Source organism: Sturnus vulgaris, chromosome 21, assembly GCF_052056855.1.
Source record: "Sturnus vulgaris isolate bStuVul1 chromosome 21, bStuVul1.hap1, whole genome shotgun sequence".
NCBI classification, from domain to species: domain Eukaryota; kingdom Metazoa; phylum Chordata; class Aves; order Passeriformes; family Sturnidae; genus Sturnus; species Sturnus vulgaris.
In genome coordinates, this window is record NC_142263.1 from 10,709,144 (window position 1) to 10,729,199 (window position 20,056).

The 20,056-nt window shown below is 48.4% G+C and overlaps 1 protein-coding gene across 9 annotated transcripts in view; it reads left to right on the forward strand.

Annotated features, from left to right (window-relative positions):
• The window catches only part of TSPOAP1 (TSPO associated protein 1), a 66,774-nt gene that overhangs the window by 44,151 nt on the left and 2,567 nt on the right, over positions 1 to 20,056 (forward strand). For 2 of the 9 annotated variants that reach the window (XM_088177185.1, XM_088177192.1), the window contains 11 exons: positions 1,368 to 1,646; positions 1,922 to 2,101; positions 5,203 to 6,324; positions 6,933 to 7,056; positions 7,186 to 7,337; positions 7,737 to 7,899; positions 10,101 to 10,172; positions 10,530 to 10,565; positions 11,457 to 11,560; positions 13,237 to 13,308; positions 14,754 to 14,882. In XM_088177185.1, coding sequence (XP_088033311.1) covers positions 1,368 to 1,646; positions 1,922 to 2,101; positions 5,203 to 6,324; positions 6,933 to 7,056; positions 7,186 to 7,337; positions 7,737 to 7,899; positions 10,101 to 10,172; positions 10,530 to 10,565; positions 11,457 to 11,560; positions 13,237 to 13,308; positions 14,754 to 14,882 — 2,433 coding nt within the window. The other 7 variants (XM_088177190.1, XM_014881501.2, XM_088177186.1 and 4 more) reach the window with 7 other exon arrangements.

The window sequence follows — 20,056 nt, forward strand, 5'->3', positions numbered from 1 at the left end:
ACAGCAGCATGGTGGGCTCAAGCCCAAGAGCCAGCTCAATACCCAGAAGAACTGAAATGTTGAGTCCAGAACTTCAGTGATCAGCTCCTGGTCATTTGCAGCTCACAGTACCTTGAGTCAACTGCTGGATTCATTTACCCACATTTCGTAGAATCATGGAATGGTTGGGGTTTGAAGGCACAATAAAAATCATCTGGTGCATGACAGGGACACCTTCCATTAGGCCAGGCTGCTCCAAGCCCCATCCAACCTGGCCTTGAATGCTTCCAGCTTCAGATGTTGGTGGTGTGCCAGGAGGCTTCTGTGAGAATGATGTCTCAGCTGGTGGATTCAGTTCCAGCCCAGATTTCCTTGTTTTTCTGTGAGTCTCTTACTGCACTTCAGCTGTTTCCAGCATTGTTGTCTCCATACATTCAGATGTCTGGTGTAGATGGCTACGCTTGTGGTGGTTGCTTTGCCTCCTTTGTGGAGAAGAGTGAAATGGGTGCTCCCAGGATGCAGATCATCCTATCATCCTTCTCACTTGAGGTGTCTCTTCACTTGGCTGTCAGCAAAGGGAAATAGGGCAGGAAATCTGAGCTGTGAGATTAGATATGAGATCAGTACTTGGCTGGCTTTTGTCTGAGCCCAGGGGACATTGAGAAGCTTGACACTGCAATGTCTCAGTGTCTCGGGGTCTGATCCTTCAGTGTGTTCAAAGTGTACCTGGTACATAAGGACAAGGTTGTGCTCCATTGCAAAATGCAGGGAGGCTCCCTTGGTTAGAGTAAGAGAAAGGGGTGGTTGATGAAGTCTCACCTGCCTTACCCTTCTTTTTTCTGGAGCTCCATTCCTTCATCTCCCAGAGGTTTTCTTGGACTGATTGGAAAACACATGAAGACTTTCTTTAATTCTCACTAGGTGAACTAATCAGGAGCTTGTTGTATACTCTCTGTGTGTATTATTTTTCATCCATATTCTTCCCCTTTTCTTCACAACCCAGGAAGTCCTGAAGTAGGGTCGTCATTTCCAGCTCAGCCCAACATGCCAGTTGGTGTCTAGGCCATTCCTCTGATCCTCAGATGACAGTGGGAAATGATTGTGCTGTATAGCTTGGCTCTTCTTGCTGCTCTGAGACTTGTTACTGTCAGTACCTTTGTGGGCCTTTGCTCAGCTACAGACACTGTGTCTCCTGGGAGCTGAGGACAGGGAGGGGTTTGTTCCAGGGCTGGCCAACATTCCCAGCTGCAAGTTGCCTGCCAAAATATTGATATGCCTACAGCCCAGAACACATCAGAGGGTCAGAGTTTGGGGTGGTAGGACTCCATTTTGATGCATAAGTAGTCTGAGAAGCTTCCCCTTGATTTCACTGTTGGTTTGTTTCCCAGATGGAGCAACCAAGAACCAAAGCACTGGAGCTGGGAAGCCCGAATGACAGCAGGGTGAAGCTCCAAACAGAAACCTCTGTGGAGGAGGCACCCAGTGCTGACACACAGAGAGAGGCAGAGAAGCACCTGAGCCCAGAGCCTCTGTCCTCCCCCAGGCAGGCTGGGGGCACACAGGACACCTTCCCAGATGGAAACACAAGCGGGAGCAGCTGCCAGGACTTCCTGAGGTTGTCTTCTGGCAAGGAGGTGATGAAAGAAATGTCCAGAGTGAAAAAAGAGGTTTGTTTAACCTTGCTTGAGTGTGTGTGCCCATGGAGGGATGTGACCTATACCTGATCTTCTGAGTTTTCCAGCCTTAGGCAGTGCTGTTCTGCAGGCTGTGAAGTGAGGCTGATGGTTGTGTGTGTCCACACGTGCTTGTCACTCCCTCAGGTGCTGCCCACTTCCTTGCCTACCACACCTGAGCTGTGTATGTGCTCAGAGAAAGGGAAAATGCTCCTTTGTTGCTGAAATAGTCTGGGAGAACTGAGAAAATGTGTTTTGCTTTTCAACAGCAGGACGAAAAACTGTCGGAAATGGGCCGCCGACAGTTGACCCTTTTCGCTGAGCACAACCGGAGTTCTGACCTTTCAGATATTTTGGAAGAGGAGGAAGAAGATGAGCTGTATTCAGAAGCTCTGGAAGAGAAAAAATGGGAGCAGAGAGAGCCGTGTTCCCAGGACAATGGGGAAAAGGTAACTTGTGCTGAGTGCTGCTTGCGGGGAGCGCTGGTGCAGCCATCCCATGCCATCAACTCACAGGAGGAGGGGCTGGGCTGAGCTTTTCCCGAGGTCCTGCTGCTCTGCTTTTCCTCCCAGTCTTTACTCAAGGTAGTAAAAACACAAGTTCTTTAGGAGAGGGAAGGGTGTTTGTTTAAATGAATGGAGCCAGGATTTAATTAGTTGGCAAAACACACAGTGTGATGTGATGTTTAAAATCCAGGGTTAAAATCAATGATCAAATTGATTGAGTTCTTAAAACAGATAGTAAACAGGGAGCAGTCAATGCTCTCAGGCACAGGGTGGGATTGTTGGGGTGTCCTGTGCAGGGCCAGGTGTTGGCTTCAATCCCTTTGGGTCCCTTCTAGGTCAGGATATTCCCTGATTCTGTGATTATTTGGCTTAGACCTTGATACTTTCTCTAGCCATGGATGGCATGTCGGAGCAGAGTTATGGCTTTTCTGTTCAAATGCTGCAAGGGATGAAATCCTGCCTGAGCTGAGCTGAAAGTGACGAGCTTAATTTGTGCTCAAAGAGTTAAACCTGGTCTGAATGCAACCATGGGAATGTGATTCCAACTGCATGACCTGGAACTGGGTGTGTAACCATACAGATTACAGCAGTTAGGATGAATGTTTGTGAGGGAAAGCACTGAGGGTGAGAGACTGGAGAAATAAAAAGCTTTGCAGGAAATCTGATATGTCTGGATGGCAAGAAAGCACCCTCTCTTGAATTTCTCATGTGGCCTAGGAACATCTGTTGTTGATGGTGTTCTGTGGCTGCTGATCTGCAGGGATGGGGCTGGTGAGCGCTAAATGGTAGCAGACAATGTAGTGACTCTGGAGTAAATTTCCTCTTCTCCTGAAGGGTCTTCTGCTTCCCAGGAGAGGAATTGGACCTGCAGCACAGCACATCAGGGGCCCCAGGAGAAGCCTGGCGGCAGGAGAAGCTGGGGCTGCCTCTGGAGGTTTTGGAAGGGCTTCCAGTTGTTGGGATTGGACTGGGAAAATGGAAGAAAAATAAGTTTCCTGGAAAGAGAAGGAAGGAAATAAGAGCAATCAAGAACACTATTCTTTCTTGGGGTTTTTTTGGTTTGTTTTTTTCTGGGTGTTTTATTTGCCTTAATGTTTTTATTTGGTTGGGTTTTTTTCTGAAAAGAAAAACCAAAACCCTGCTCATGTCCTTTTGAGCTGAGCAAACTGGTGCTTCTTGCCTAGATAAAGTGATTGTTTTCTATGCTGGCAGTGATAGAGTGAGGGTGACAAGATGCTGAATGGGGAGAGGACATGAGGGGCAGGAAGCTTTAGGGCACAGAGCTCCCATTACTACCTTGTGGATTGAAGGGGATATGACTGGGAAAGGCTGTTTTCTAGGATTCTGCATATTTAACTAAATTTTCTGTTACCTCAAGACTGCTCAATTAATTCTTTCAGGATCCAGAGGATGAAAACATGGAAGGATGCTGCTTTTAAAATGTTTATCCTCAAATAAGTTGTTTAATTGCTGAAAATATTTATTACATTAAAATTCAAAAGCAGAAGCCACAACTTTGCAAACAGCTAAATAAAGTCTTACTGAACTTAATTTTTGGTTGTATTTATGAATTCTCTATATTCCTAATTGGTGCTAACAAGACAGGAGCCTTGAATATGTGTTCTGTAAGGAGAGTTCGAGAAAATTGAGAGGTTTTTGGTCTAGAGGAGTTGAATGGGAGATTTTGTAACTGCCTATAACTATTTGTGTGATGTTTAAAAGGATGAGAGCCAAAGTCTTCTTGTTTCTGGGAGATGATACATTAAAAGAGGCAGAAATAATGAGCTGCTGTTTGCGATGTTCATGTTGGAGCTGAGTTCAAACCTCGTTCCCAGGAGGACAGTGCAGCCTTGGGATTGGTTCCCAGAGGGTTCTGGATCTCCATTCTTTGGTGTCCTCAAACCGCATCTAAGGAAAGACATGGATTTATTGTTGGCAACAGTCCTGCTGCAATTAGGAGACTGAACTGGAGACCTCTTGGAGGTCTCTTCAACCAGTTCTAAGTATAATTCAAGACTAACTTTTGCTTGGAAAAAGCTAGAGAGGTTGGAACTATTAGTAGATAGCTTGCAACTGCCTTTGTTTATCCCCCCACAGTGGTTCAGTTTTTAATTATATCTGAACAGACTTGCTCATGGCTGTAGTTTGAAACATGAATAGCTACACATGCTTTGTAAGCTATTTGTAAGTGCTTTTATAACACATAATGATATAACTTGTGAGGGAAGTTGAACAAGTGACCACCAAAGCTATCTTCCTACCAAAATGACACTATGCACCTGGGATTTTGCCTTTTATGTTAGTGCTAATGTAATAAGAAATAAACCTATAAATTCTACAGCTGTCCACAACAAATCTTAAAATTCAGCAGTGTTGTCCCCAAAACTTTCTCTAACCTGGTAGGCTCTCACCCATCTGCAAGTGAAGCTCATGTTTGTGTGGCCCTTAGAGGTGAAGGGTTTTCCTTTGTTTTTGTGGGAACTCGTTCCCTGGATTTGCAGGCAGAAGCCTGCAGTCGGGCTATACTTTGCTAGAAGATAGGAAGGGCCGAGGCAGCAACATCTCCAAGGGCCATTCCCTGTGCTCCAGGGAGAGGACAGGGCTAAGGGGGACCCGTGACTCCATGGGGGAGCACAGGCTGAGGCTCAGCCCTGTGGACAGAAGAGCCCACTCAGCTCTGCTGTGGAGGGACAGTGCCTCTCCTGCCCCCATCCCACCCCGAGGGTGCCAAGCCATGAGGAATCATTCCTGTGGCAGGATGAAAGGTGCTGCAGGTAGCTGTGTGTGCACAGGAGAGGCTGGGAGGGAGCTCTTCCATGCATTTGCCTTCCTTGCTTCCCACCACATTGCTGGTTCATGTGATTGCTTTTGCCAGAAGATCCATCGCTCCCTCTGCCCCCTTCCCTTGCTTTGCTGCAGCCACAGCTCCATCCTGCTCTGCTGGGAGGGAATCAGGGTCACTTTGCCTTTTGTTTTAATGTTTATTTCCTCTCTTTTTTCCTTTGCTTGTCCTGGCTGTGGCTTTTCTCGGGGTCTGGGTACAGATGGATCTTTGTGATACTGACAGCGATGAGGAGATTCTGGAGAGGATCCTGGAACTCCCACTTCAGAAGAACCACAGCAAGAAGTTGTTCAGCATCCCTGAAGTGACCGAGGATGAGGATGAAGATGAGGATGAGAAGGGTGTTCTAGAAGAAAAGATAGACCCGCAAGACTCCTTGGAAACACAAACCTATAATTCAGGAAGAACAGAGAAACCACCCAACAGCAAGGAGCCATTTCTAAAGGAAGATGGGAATAACACCTCCATGGATGTGTCTGCTCAGACTCCACAGGGGGAGCCTGGTGCTAAGGAGAGCAGAGTCGATGCTGACCATGCAGATCCTGCCTTTGACCAGCTGGCTTGCAGTCAAAAGAAGGTGCACTGGAACTGGTGCTATCAGGAGAATGATCCAAAGTCTGGGAGTGGGACAAGTCCCTCTTGGAGCAAGAAGAAGGGAAATAATTATCAAGAGAAGATCCGGAGTCGGCCTGAGTCAAGTAGGAAGAGACAGAGTGATCTAACAGAGCACTGCAGTCGTCTGCTGAGCAACTGCAGCCAGATGGGGAGTGGGTTATACAGAGCTCCCAGTCTCAGGGAGGAGCTGAATGTTGTCAGCAGTGCCGGTGGGAAGGAGGGGTTGGATTTGTACAGCCGGGCCAGACAAGGCACCTTAAGGAAAAAAGCCCCAAGAGCAGTGGGAACAGGGGGGGCAGAACCTGCTGTGATGGCAATGCACTGCCCCAGGAGCCTGGAAATAGACATCGAATATGACTCTGAAGATGATCAGGATTCAACCTGTGCATCCTCTCCAGAGAGCAAACTGTGGCCAGAGAGGTTCCAGAGCTGCCAGGGCGACTGGAGTGACTGCTCCAGTCAATGTGAGGCTGCCCACCCGGGTGGCAGAAGGCACCTGACCAGGCTGGAGATGATGGAAGAGCAGGGTATGGAGTGGGCTGGGTCTCCAAGCCGGCACCTACGATTTTTCTGCCGGGAGAAGGAAGCCCCGAGGTGTGAGAGCAGTTCTGAGGAGCAGGGCTGGGAGCTGGACTGTAAGTCACCTGGCTGGAGAAGGAGGTTCGAACATTCTTCGAAGGGGATACGTAGCACCTCCTTGCACAAAAGGGTTGGGTGACTTTTCCTATTCTGGCTTTGAAGCAACTTGCAGTGGTGCTGGCTTCCCTCTGCTTCCCTGGCCTGCCTGTATCTTGCTTTGTTCAGTGTTGTCCAGAGAAAGGACCCTCCTCTAGGATTGTCTGGAAGAATATCTAAGAGATTCTGTAGTTCTGTGCTGCTCCATGGCTTTTCTTGTAGTAGCTGCTTCTGCTTTTCCTGCTCCCTGACCAAGTGTCACCGATGCAGTATTCCTTTTCACACTGGGTCTTCCTCCCCACGGCAGGAGGCTGTGGGACCCAAATGAAAATCCCTGGTGCAATAAGCTGATTGTTGAAAGCTTTGTGTAAATGCTGACTCTAATGTCATTGCCTCCCCTCGAAATGCGCTTTCCTGCATCTTCACCCTCATCAAGGGGATCATCACGGGTGCCTGGCAGGGTGCCTGCCTGTCCTCAGTTTTGTTTTCCAACTCCCTTGGTCTTTCCAGCTCTAGAGTGTCCCTGAAGAGGAATGTTGCATTTGGATGCACTGCTCTTTGTGGAGTGCGTTTGGGCTGAGCGCTGTTCAGGGAGTTGGAAGGCAGAGGCTGCTACTAATTCTCTGGTGGTTCCAATTGCAGGCATCGAGTCATAAAGATTCCAGGGGCTCGGAGCCACCTGGCACAACCGCCTGGCAGGCTCCTAGCAGGAGGCGGAGCAAGAGCATAAGAAGCCAAATGCAGAAACCTTTGCTCTCTAGTCCAGGTGAGCAGGAACAGGGAGAGAGGTGGGCAGCAGGAGAGATGGAAGTTCCTGGAAATAAGTGGGGAGAGGCTTGCAGGCAGTACCAGGGCAGGGCTGACGTTGTCTCTGCTATGTTCCCTCTGTGCACAGGCCCTCCAAGGAACAGTGCTCCCGAGAGCTCTGGCAAAGATGATGGCATTCGGATTTTTGTGGCTCTCTTTGACTACGATCCTGTCTCCATGTCCCCTAACCCTGATGCAGCGGAAGAGGAGCTCCCATTTAAGGAGGGACAGATCCTGAAAGTAAGAACTTAGTGAACATCTACTCTATGGATCTGCCTGGTGTTCCAGGGGCAGCATAAACCTTGGGAGGTCTGCAGCTTCCTCATGAGAGAATTAGAGGGGCAGATGCTGTATCTTCTCTCTGGTGACCTTATGGAATGGCTGGAGATCAGGGAAAGGTTCTTCTCCCAGAGGGTGCTGGGCACTGCCCAGACTCTCCAGGGAATGGGCACAGCCCCGAGGCTGCCAGAGCTCCAGGAGCTGCCAGGGATGCACAGGGAGGGGTTGTTGGGGTGTCTGTGCAGGGCCAGGGGCTGGACTGGATGATCCCTGTGGGTGTTCTCCAGTTCAAGATATTCCATTATTCTTTCTCTGTGTAGCTCAGTCCCTGCAGCATAAACAGTCTATTTCCCTTTGCAGGTTTGTGGAGACAAGGATGCTGATGGTTTTTACAGGGGGGAATGTGCTGGAAGGGAGGGATACATTCCATGCAACATGGTGTCAGAAGTCCCTGTGGAGAGCAGTGAGCTCAAGCAGCAGCTCCTAAAGCAGGGGTTCCTGCCTGCAGACACAGAGAGCCCAGGTACTCTGTGTGTGTGTGTGTGTGCATGCATGTGTGTGCCCTGCTTCTTCAGTTCTTTGCTGGAATGTTGGAAGCTCAGTCCTGCTGTCTTATGTGGCCAGTACAGCCACCAAACCCATCTGGAGGAGTGTCCCTGGATCTGCAGCCTGGTTTAGTGGCTGCTCCACAGCAGGGGGAACTGGCTGGATGTGGGGATTCCAAGCTCTCAGTTATCCTCACTCCACTGCAACATTTGCAGCTGCTCCTTGCCTTGTAGTGTGTGAATTCAGCACAAAGTGAGGCTGAGCCTCGCTAGGGACAGGGAAACAGAAGAGCAACTGAAGTATACAAACAAGAGCTTTCAATCTGTTTCTCCTTTGTTTTGAAAGCCTCTGACTGAACTCTTGGGATGACCCTGCTCTTGGGTGAGAGAATTTTGTGACTTGGGAATGGAGATGGGGAAGGGGCAGGAAAGGTGTGAGGCAGACAGGAGTGTACAAGGAGACCTGGGGTTTGGGTTCCTCCTTCCTTATTCCCTGAAGTATGTGGTCAGTGCTTTGTGTGCTGCAGAGGCTTTCCTGTTCCTTCCCACTCATGTACTCAGAGAGGAGAGGGAGCAGCCCTGGAATGTGCAGCCACTGCAGCTCAGGCTGAGTCAGGCTCAGTGGCTGTGAGCTGCCCCTGCTGTGAATACTGCTGTCCCAGTGCCTGTCCCTCATGCCTCCCACTTCTCATCCTGCACTCCTCTGTGCACCCTCTACTGCCAGTGCCAATTGCTGGATCTGCTTTACTTGTTAAAACACCAGGATATTCCTGGTTTGACTGGTCCCTTTTTCCCTGCCAGTTCAGCACTGAAATACAGCACATGTGTTGGTAATGGCAAAGGTAAGCCCTGACATTGCCTGAGCTGGGAAAAAAAGCCCAAATCAACCTAAAAATAAGAAAACTCAAGGAAAAGCTTTGTTCCTGTTTCCATGGAGGGAGACCCAGTATCCAGCTCTAACAGACCCTTAAGGTCCCTTCCCACCCAAACCATTCTATGATTCTGAGGGGCTGACAGTGCCCAGCTCCTAAATTTTGGTCCCTGGAAAGTGGTGATCCTGAGGAGCACAGGGATTGAAGGAGCTTGATGCTTTCACTGTGTGATTTCTTGAATATGTTTGCCCTTTGGCCTCTCCCATGTCTGAAGAGAGGAGATTTGAGTAAGATGTTCTTCACATACATGCTCTTTCTCCTGTCTGTTTGCCAGAGAAGGCTGGATGCCTGTGGTGGCCTGTGTCCCTTGGTGGATGCACAAGGCTCTCTCTGCCCTGCCCCACTGCATAGTCTTGGAAGAGTAAAGGATTTTAATAGCTCTGAAATTCCATTAAACATGATGGGTTTGAAAGTTTTGAGGAAGGTGGTGATAGTCAATAAGCTGTGTGTGCAGGGAGGGGCTGTAGGTTTGGCACTGATGGGGACATACCTCAAATCCTTGGGGCAGTTCTGGGCCCCTCTTGGCAAGGACACTGAGGGGCTGGAACGTGTCCAGGGAAGGGAACAGAGCTGGGAAGGGTCTGGAGCCCCAGGAGCGGCTGAGGGAGCTGGAAAGGGGCTCAGCCTGGAGAAAAAGAGGCTCGGGGGAATCTTCTGGCTCTGCACAACTCCCTGACAGGACAGGGCATCTGGGTGCAAGTTGGACCATATGGTCTTAAAGGTCTTTTTCCAACTGTGGTGCTTTTCTGATTCCTTTGCAGTTGGGCTGGCTGTACCTCTGCTGTTTTCCTGCTGCCATAAACCCCTATCACAGCCTTCTAACTAAGAAAATGCCTTGGAGGGGTTGGTCTGGGCACTCTGCAGGTTCATTTGGGATTTCATCAAGTCCCGACCCTGCTCACTGCAGAAGCTTTAGCTAGAGACCTGGGATTTTTTAGGTGTTAATTGTACAAGGTTTTATTTTGTCCTTATGGTGCTGCTTCTGAAAGCTAAGGAGCAGCAAGGTCTGTCTGCTGTGAGCTGTGGAGTAGCTAAAATGCATAAGTACAGTGGATTTCTCTGTGTATTTGGTATACATACACATATGAGGCCCAGAGGGCTTTGCCCACAGAAATCCAGTTGTCAGCCTCCCAGGGGAGGCATGTCATCTCCTCTGTCCCCTGTTCACTATTCAAGATGTTTCTTGCTTTCCATTCACTGTCTGTTTCGCTTGTCTATTTATTTGCTTTTTTGGTGTTTTTATTAAGGAAATGGCACATTTTCTCCACCTCCACGCCGCCAAACTGTCCCTCCTCCAAAACCTAGACGCTCCAAAAAAGGTCTGTGTCAGCCACTGCTTCCTCTTTGGTTTTTGTTATAGGATTACAGACTGCATTGAATTTTTACTACTTGTTTTCAGGACCTTCAGATGTTTGTACAACTGCTAGGAAGTGGAAAGAGCCCATCCCTGTGCTGGTGTTAAGTTTTTAACAACAGTGATGCCTTTTCTAGTTTGGAGCTTGACCTCTGCTTCTTGTTATGTTCCTGAGTCCTGGTTACTGGTGTAGACTTTAAGTTGCATGAACAGTTTGCTTCTGTTGTTTGCTGTCTTGGCGTTCTTTTTACTGTTTGTCAGTTGTGTTGTGTGGTCACTGTTGGAGATGAGCTCTTACTGGTGAGGCATTTTCTTCTCCCAGCAGGGCTGGACAAACAGGAGTACAAGTCTCAGGCAGGTGAGAAGTGCTTTTACTGGGGAGTAGGTAATGCATGATCGGATTACAGATGTGTTTTGTGGCCAGTGTGACACCCTGTGGTGCTGCTTCAGAGCACTGTAACAAAAGGTTTTAGTTCTTTTTGTTTAGTGGTGGGTGCAGAATACTTTGGTTGAGGAGGGAGTGCTTGCAGGGGGAACACACCTGTTGTTGTGCTGTGGGAGGAGCAGGGCAATCTCCCACTCATCACACACTATAGTCCCTACAATCCGAGGGACACAGAGAGAGTGCTCCCTCTGCTGAGGAGCATCTTCTGTTGGTATCCAGAGAGGCCAAGTCTGAAAACTCTTTGCCAGCCCATCTGTGCTGACCCAAAGCAGAGTTTAAATCCATTAATGTGTATTTTCTCTAGCACCAGACTTGGCTTTTGTAGGCTTAGGGTAGGTCCGTAGGTAATGGGTCTGAGCAGGCAGGAGATTGTGGAAGGCAGGGCCTGCACTTCCCTGTATGTGGTCCCTGGCCCTTGGAGGATAAATTCTATAGCTTAATAGCAGAACACTGTGTAGTGGGAGGAGAAATGTCTTTCAAGACACTGTAAAGAGACAGCTATCCTCTGTGTGTGTATGTATATATACATATATATATGTGTAAATAGGAAACGTAAAATAAAACATTCCTGTACTATAGACAGAGTACTGGGATGAGGGGATGGGAGGATGTCCCCACTTTAGTGCTTAGGAGGCAATGAACATCAGAAAACTGCTTTACCAAATGCCTCTAAGGTCTCTCTCAGCTCAGTATCCCTTAGTATTCTCTTTGCTCAGACCACTACAAAAATGGTGAAGGAGTTGCTGTGATTTGGGCTTTTGTCCTAGTGTTACCATCTAAGAATATTTTATTTTTCTCCTGCAGGGCAGAAACATAAAGACATTGAAGCAGAGCTGCTGGTTCCTCGCAGGATGGTGGCTGCCTTTGACTACAACCCTAAGGAGAGCTCTCCAAACACAGATGTGGAGGTAACTACCAGCTGCTCCCCCCTTTCCAGAGGTTTCTTCTCCCTGTCTCTTTTCTCCTTCTCTCCCAAGGCACTCAACAGTTTGGTCCAACCAGAGTCTCAGTGAAACTCTGAGTATTCATTGCATCCTTTAGCAATCAGACAGGACTGAGCAGATCTGGGGTGGGAGGAAGCAGCTCCTACTGGTAGCAACTGATCCAGGAAAAACCTGGGAAAAGGAAAAACCTGATTAAGGGTTTAAAGCACTTCTGACAATTTGAGCATGACTTTTGTGTTAAGTATCTGTGTAGGTCTTTGTTCAAGCAAAAAGATTTAGCTCCAGTTTAATGGACTAGTTTGCAAAGTTCTTGTTTTCAAGCAATTCCTATATACAGGATCATGGAATGGGTTGGGTTGGGTTGGAAGAGATCTTAAAGCCCATCTCATCCCACCCCCTGCCATGAGCAGGGACACCTTCCACTAGACCAGATTGCTCCAAGCCCCTTCCAGCCTGGCCTTGAACACTTCTGGGAATAGGAAGGGATATAATCTAAACAGGAAGGATACAATCCAAACAGTAATTTTGTGGATAAGTCTGTTCCAGGTAGAAAGGTAGCAATGCAGAATCCTTTCTGCAAAAAGAGATGAGCACATTCTCTGTTCTCTGTTCCTCCAAGCTGTGTTAGCTGTTATCCACAAGGGTGTCTGACCAACAGAGGGCACAGTTCAGGGAATTCTTGCCTCCCAAACTGTCTCTCCTGCCCAGAGAGGTGCAGCTGAGGATAGAGTGTTTTAGGGATGATGGAATATCTTGGGAGAGACGCAATGTAAGCATGTATCCAGCCACTTGACACTTCTGAACCTTTGTCACTGAGGAGATGACTGTACTTTTTGCAGTGATTTGCTCTTGTAGAACTTTTTTGGACAAGGGCTCAAATTACAGAAACAAGCTGGTGGAGTTCTGTGAGAGATGCCCCACAGGAGTGACCTGCAGCCTCAAGAGATTAAACTGAGGACTAGGTGTGTAATATGGTAAATATATTGAAAGTAGCTCCCTTCCAGCTGACATCTGTGAAGTGCCAGAGTGTCTTGAGTGGGACTCAACTTGTTAGGAGCTTCTACTGGGCAGCTTTTTCCATTAGAAGAGACTGGTGACACCTTTCTCTGTACCCTTGTGCCCCATGGAGCATGTGCTGGGGTGTCTGACAGGACAGAGGGTGTGACAGTGAAGGGTCACTGTGTGCTCTGCTCCTGTTCTGTGTCCAGGTAAAACTTCCCTGTTTGTATGCATTCTTGCTAGTGACTAATCCCTGAGTGCTGCATACAGAACAGGCTCATCCAAGGGAGCAGGATTTGTAATCATATTTCAAGAAATTGAAGAAGAATTTCTGGTGCTTGCTGAGCTTGTCCTCAGTGCACCTTTCCAGAGCAGGTGGTAGATACTATTTTGAAACCTTACTAAAATTAGTTTAAAAATGGGCTTTGCTCTTTTCTTAATTTATGTAATGCTTCCCTAGCAGTGAATTTCAGGGTTACCCACTTCAGTTTCCCTCCTGCATCTTAGTCCTGCAAGACTAAACACAGTGGGCTCCCTCCCTTGGAGTGAGACTGGGCAAGAAGCCAAGGGGAGCCTGTGTTCCTGCTGAGAAATTCCAGGCAGTGCTTCTCCTGTGACCTCTGTTCTCTGGCTCTTTGCAGGCTGAACTGACCTTCAGTGCTGGGGATGTTATCACTGTCTTTGGGTCCATGGATGATGATGGATTCTACTATGTAAGTGCAGGGCTTGGGAAGGTCCTGTGATTACACTGGAAATTGTTGGAGATCATGGAATGGCAGGGAAGCAGAAATCAGGGATCAAAATATCCTGCTTTTGGAAAAAAAATAGACCCCTCTTACTTAATGCAGGGCAGCCTGTTTCTGATGCTCATTCCTTCTGCTGTAAATGCAATATTACAGAATCTTGGAATGGTTTGGGGAAGGGACCTTAAAGCTCATCCTGTTCCACCCCTTCCCATGGGTAGAGACACCATCCCAGGGTGCTCCAAACCCTATCCAGCCTGGCCTTGGACAACTCCAGGGATCTGGGGCAGCCACAGCTGCTCTGGGCACCCTGTGCCAGGGCCTGCCCACCCTCACAGGAACAATTCCTTCCCAATATCCCACCTAGCCCAGCCCTCTGGCAGTGGGAAGGACCACTGTCCCTTGTCCTGTCTCTCTGTTCCTTGTGCAAAGTCCCTCTCCAGCTTTCCTGAAGCTCCTTTAGGCACTGGAAGGGGCTCTGAGGTCTCCCTTGGACCTTTTTGTCTTCCAGGTAAACACCCCGAGGTATCCCAGCCTGGCTCCAGAGCAGAGGGGCTCCCGCCCTGGAAGCATCTTTGTGGCCTTTAAATGTCTCAATGGTTCTGAGTTTATTTTTTGGCATCAGTTGCCTGCAGGTTTCCCAAAGCCTTGCTGGAATTTTTCCATGCACACAGCAGCTGAACCAGCACCTGCTGTGAGCTAACATTTCACCAGAGGCTGGAATGGTGATCCAAGTAAGCAGACACATTCCTGGGGCTGTGCCTGCCCTCCAGCTGTGTGCTAGACTTGAGCTTTGGCCCTTGGACCATCCACGTCTTCCTGCATGGGAAACAGTGTGCCTTCACACATAAGACTTGAGGTTGAGCTCCAGGTTAAGTCTGAGTGCATCACTGGGAATGTTTTGTTTGATCCTTTTATATTGGACAAACATCCTTGCTGGGGTGGGTTTTGTCTCACCCAGTCACCTTCTGTTGAATTGGATACATATTTTTAGGAATAGAATACTGAAGCTCTGAGCCACTGTGATCATGGATGCAATGCCTACAGGACATTGTACTGCCTCATTCTTTAAAGACATCAGTAAATACCAGGGCAAATCAAAAGCCTCTAGGGCACCTGTGGCACAGTCATATTCCAGTATGGTAGTGGAGATTTTGAGTTTGTAGGAATCACCTTTGTCACAACTTGCTGTCATCTCTTCTTCCTTTACTCTCTTCTGTGTTTCTGTGCTCTGAATTGTTCCACAATTAAGCAAGAATAATATGAGTTAGGAATTTTCTTAGGATCTTCCCTATGTGGGTGTGTTCTGGACTGTCTCAGCCCGCAGCCCAGCCTTCTCTGCAAGGCGCTGCACCTCGAGTTGTTATTTATTTCTCCAGGAAAGCTGATGTGACAATTGAATGTTGATCTTGCAGGGAGAGCTGAACCAACAGAGAGGGCTTGTCCCTTCCAACTTCCTGGAAGCTGTCCCTTTGGATGGAGACATGGCTGAGGAATTCCACTCAAAAGATAAAGAAGCTCCTCTGCTGAGTGCTGAGAGCCAGGTGAGATGTGTCACTGCATGGCACTGCCATCCAGGCTGGGATGTGTCTGGAGCCTGGGTATTGCATGGCATGCAGCACCCATGGGATCACTGAACTTACTGCATGCAGCCCATTCATCCCAAGGGAGTGCTGGGAGCACTTCCCAAAGACTTACTTGTAGTGCAGAAAGTGGCACAAAACAACACATGCTGGGGCTTCAGTGTGGTCAGGTGGGCAAGGAGCATTCAAATCCCACCAGCAAATTGTTCAGATCCACTGAAAGGTCAGTGGGAAAATCGTACTGGAACCAGCTCCCCAGGCACATGAAATCCCTTAAATATGATTATATCCATGCCAAAGAGTTCTGGAATTAGCAACGCCCAGACACCAATGTTCTTCCATCCACCCCAAGTTGGATATATCTTCATCCAGGCTGAGGTGCTTCTGGATAAATTCAAAACACACTGAGGAGTTTACCAAACTGATCTGGGGAATGGATCCTACGGTTTCAAAAGCATCCCCCAGGGTCAAGGGATGCAAAGGTTCAATTAACCCTTTGCATTGTGTTGCTGAGACTCTTGGAATAAAGGCTTAAGTGGGAGATTGGGATCATGTCAGAGGCTGAGGCTGAAAGTGTAGCAGCTCCTTTATCATTCCTGCACCTCCTGTGCTGCCTCACTGTGGAGTGGGAGGCAGGAGGGGCCCAGCTTGGTCCCAGCTCACATGGGCTCAACTTTCAGTCCTTCTCGGGAGGTTGTTGGCACTGCCATGTGGTGCCAGACTCACAGGAGTCACCGCAGGTTGGCTTTGAGCCATCCTTTAGGAAGTAGGTTGCCCTGAATCCCTGAATCCTGCTCTGTTGAACTCCTCGCTGGTACCATCCCAGCTTTCCTGTTCTCTGCAGCATTTCTTGGCCTTTTTTCACGCTCAGCTCTTCCTGTTCTCTGTATCCATCTTATCTTCAGCTGCTGCCTGGTCTACCTTCACCTCAGCCCCATCCCTTGCTTCCAGGCATTCCAGGCTTTGTGGGTACAGTATTTGCACTCAAGCCTTGATGCCTTCTTGGGCAGAGCAGCCTGGCTCAGATAATGGGCAGTTTGTTGGATCATCTGCTGACCTCAGCAGCTCTCTGGGGCCCTTGTACTTCCCTGTTGAGGATGCTGGTCCTTGCTGGGGAATCCCAGGTTGATCAGCTGTTACTGCCAGGGTTTAAGAGCCCTGGAGTCACTCAAGTCTAACCTCCCTGGGAATTAACAAGGGTGCAGAGTGGGGTTCTTCAATTTCCCTCTCAAAATTATTTACTCTTAGCAAATTATTCATCTGTTGAAACAGAGGGTGCCAAAGGAGACTGCAACCAGTAAAATAAAGGTGGAATTCTAAGTGTAATTTATGGCAGATCTTCCCTCTGGCATCAACCAGCAGCCACAGGGCCTGTTTCAGATTCCAGGGGTTATTCCAGCCCCAGCCCGGATCCTCCCAGCGACCAGAGGGAGTTCAGGTAACCTTGTCTGTCACTTGCAGGTGTGAAGGGTTTGCAAAACCAAACCCACTTTCCTCTCTGCTGCTGAGTTCAGTGTGTGACTGATTCCCTGGACAGCACTTTGGCCCACATACCCCTGCATGCTGAAGGTTGGAAGCTCTCTTCCTCTGTTTCATGACATTTTTTTAAACAGAAGCGCCGTTTAGGAGTGTTAAAAACAACCCATATAAGATAGACATGTTTCAGGCTTGCCTGCCCTTCAAACCTTTCCATTTGTCTCTAGTCCTCTGTGCCTGAGATCCAAGGGAGCCTCCCCTTACACTGGCTCTGACTTCTGGGTGCACAGAGCAAAAACCTGTTTGGTTTGGTACTTTTGGTACTCTCCTGATCCTGGAGAGGATTTCTGCTGCTCTCTGTCTGTAATTGGGAGACTGGAAAATTCAGATAATGATGATTAAACCAATTTTATTTCAGTGGGAATCAGCTTGAACACCCTAGGCATGACTCTGCTTTGGCTGCATCTGCATTGTGCCAGCCTGGCTCCTATCCTGCTGCCTCCCTGCTTCTCCTGGACACCTGTTCCAGGGGATTCTGGCTCAGCACCCCCAGCACTCCTCCCACTTGTGCTTTGCAATCCAGACCTGTCTAAACATCTTCCAAACAGGAAGGGCATGTTTCCCCCCTGTTAAAAGTGGTATATTTACCCTACTCAGATCCAAACTGGTATTAATTAACTGCATTTAAGTGTGTTTTGTGATTCCTGAGGAGACAGAACCTGACCCCATGGTGGTTTTGGCTGTCACAGCAATCACAGCATCCCAGCCTGTGGGCAGAAAACCTCATGGGGAAGGCAGAAGAATTACCTCCTGTAAAACAGACATGTTCCATATCCATCCCTGAGCTGGAATGAACTCTCCCAGTGATACAGCCGTGCCTGAGGCTTTCCAAATTCCTGTAGCACTTTCACCCCACAGAGTTAAGGAAAGCTTGCTTGTTCAATTTGCTGTTAGCAGAGCAGTCTCCCTGCACATTCCCAGTCCCAGCTTGAACCCTGCACCTCCAGGGGGGGATGTGTGTGCACCATGGCAGAGCTTTGGACTCTTGTTACAGCTTGTTCCAGTTGCAATAGAAGCTTCTCCATGAGTAATTTTTAAATCACTTGTAACTTCTTGGATGTGATGTTCTTATCGTACCTGTTCTTCACACTTCCCTTCTTCCTGCTGTCCTCCCAAAGGCCTGAAAATAAGGACAATTTATTTCCAAATTGAACTGGGGAAGGTGGATAATTTATAATTATTTCTGAGTAAATCTTAAAATGCTGGCAACGGAATAGGTGAAGCAGTTGAACTTACAAACTGACAACATTTGGGGATTAGAATAAACAAAAACAGCACAAAGAGAAGGATCCAAGAAGTTCTGGTCACAGCCAGGGCCCAAAACGCTCATGCTTACCAGCTCAGGGCAGCTGCATTAATGCTGTTCCTGTTGATGGAATATTTTTCTATCGGTAACATGCAGTTTCTGTCAAAGACTGGTTATAAAGCACCTTCAGAAAGTGTTTGATTCTAATTGATTTCATGTATTTATTTCTGCCTGTGTTATGCACCCGGGACGGTTCTTTTCTTCAGAGAATGAGGAAGAGAAGAGTGCAGTGATAGATATGAATGATACATAGAGCAACCATGTAAGTGTGTGAGACCTTCAACCTCCCACCCAGCCCCACACCTCAAAGGCTCCTGCACCTGGAGTTGACTCCTTTTCTTGCTTGTAGTTTGACAGGCTGTTTTGAGGCTGTGGTGGCAAATCCACCTTCAGGTCTGATGTCAGACCTTTCACTGCCACCTGGGTTCTGTGGCAAAGGCAAACCATTTGGCACGTGAAGTGCAGTTGGTTGGAACAATTATCTGGTGATTTTGGGGACCAGGATGGGACTGCGCTGGATATTCAGGTTTGGGAAGGACCTGCTTTGTAATTCAGCTTGGCCCTTCTGTTCACATCAACAGCCAAAGCATCGTTTGGCCTTTGCAAGATCCTCCTCAGTCTGAGCACACGTCTTGTTCAGCCTGGGATTTTTCCTTCTGGATTTTACTCCTTCCTGAGAATAATCCTGAAAAACCTCTGCCCACCAACCATTTAAGAAAGTAGTAACATTTAGTCCCTAAAACCAACCTTGTGTGGATAATTGTTCTGGGTCTGGGTGGGTGAGACCCCTGGTTTTGGGGGTCAACGGGAGCAGTCTTTGTTTTCCTTAGTTTCAATTGTTTGTTTTCTAGAAATTATGTTAATCAGTAACACCTGAGAGAGCTCTGAGACCACCCCTGAAAACTGACATCACTCTTGTGTTTATCACTCTAATAACTTGTATGAAGATTTTGGCAGAGCAGTTTTTCTTCTGTTTTCCTTAGAGAAGAACCCCCAACTTTGCTATGATTTTTCTCTTACCACATGAATCTGTGAGCTGATTCTGTTGCTTACCTGCCATATAGAGACCTCTGAGGAGGAATTGTTTGTGGGGCAACTTCAGGTATGTCCTGAAACTGTTCCACCTTTACCCAAAAAGTGTTTTTCAATGGTGCATGGACAGAGCCTCCACTGCTCTGGCTGCATAGGGGCCTTTACATCCCTCCCACATCACTCCCTGAGTGTTGGTGAGCCCCAGCTTCTGGTGCTAGCCCAGTGCTTTTGGGCATTTTATCCAAGGATTCCTTGTTGCAGAAATCATAAATAGTTTCTGGAGCAGAACTTGGGGATTCTTTATTTTGCTCCCAGCTAAGAGAGTGGGCTCTAAGTTAGCCCTGGTCTGGCTTTCTTTTTATCTTTGCCTCCATGAATCTTGTATTTCTGGCTGCAAATGGTTTATCTGAGTTTATTTGGATTTACTCCCAGACTTCTTAGACCTGACTAACACTGGGCTTATCAGCACCAAGAGCTGTTCTTTGCCCAAGGGAGCTGCCAGGATAGACAGAGGTTGCAGCTGCTGCTGCAGCATCGGTTGGAGCGGACCTTGCAGGCAGAGTGCAGCTTTCCCAAGGGCCAGCCTGGGCCATCCATCAGCACGTGTGACATCCTGCAGCATGTCCTGGGCAGCAGCTGGCCTTAGGGCACAGTGCTGCACACCTGGAGTGTTACAGGAGTGCCTTGGAAAGCAACATTTTCAGGTGAGCAGAGAGTGTGAGCTGAGGAGAAGTCAGTGGTGGGATTGGTTACTGTCATAGAGAGACAGAGAGGAGCTCCAGCTCTGTCCTGTAGTTCAGGTAAGGGAGAGTCCGATGGCTCTGGCACACCCCAGTGATTGCTGTGAGGCAGAAGTTGACTCTCAGCTTTGTGGAGTTGGGAGGAGTCACAAATCCACGTCAAGCTGGAGCTCCCTGTGCTCCTGCCCACTCAGAACTGGCTCTATGAGTACTGTAGGTGCTGATTCTGGCTCAGAGCAGAGATTTGTGCTCATCCTGGGCCTGCAGCAGCCCAGACCAGCACAGCTTCCAGCCGTGAGGGGAGGAGAGGTCATAGCCACTGGGTGCTCCTCATCCCAAAGGAGGTGGGAGCAGCAGTAGGGTGACAGAGCAGAGCTGTCTTTAGAACCCAGGATACTCTAAATAAAGTCCCCACAGGGCAGGAGCATCGCTGTGCTAGAGTGAGGGAAGCAATGCTCTCGGCTCTGCCTTATTCAGCTGCTTGCCCTGGACACAGAATGAGACCAGGACCAGGCACATCC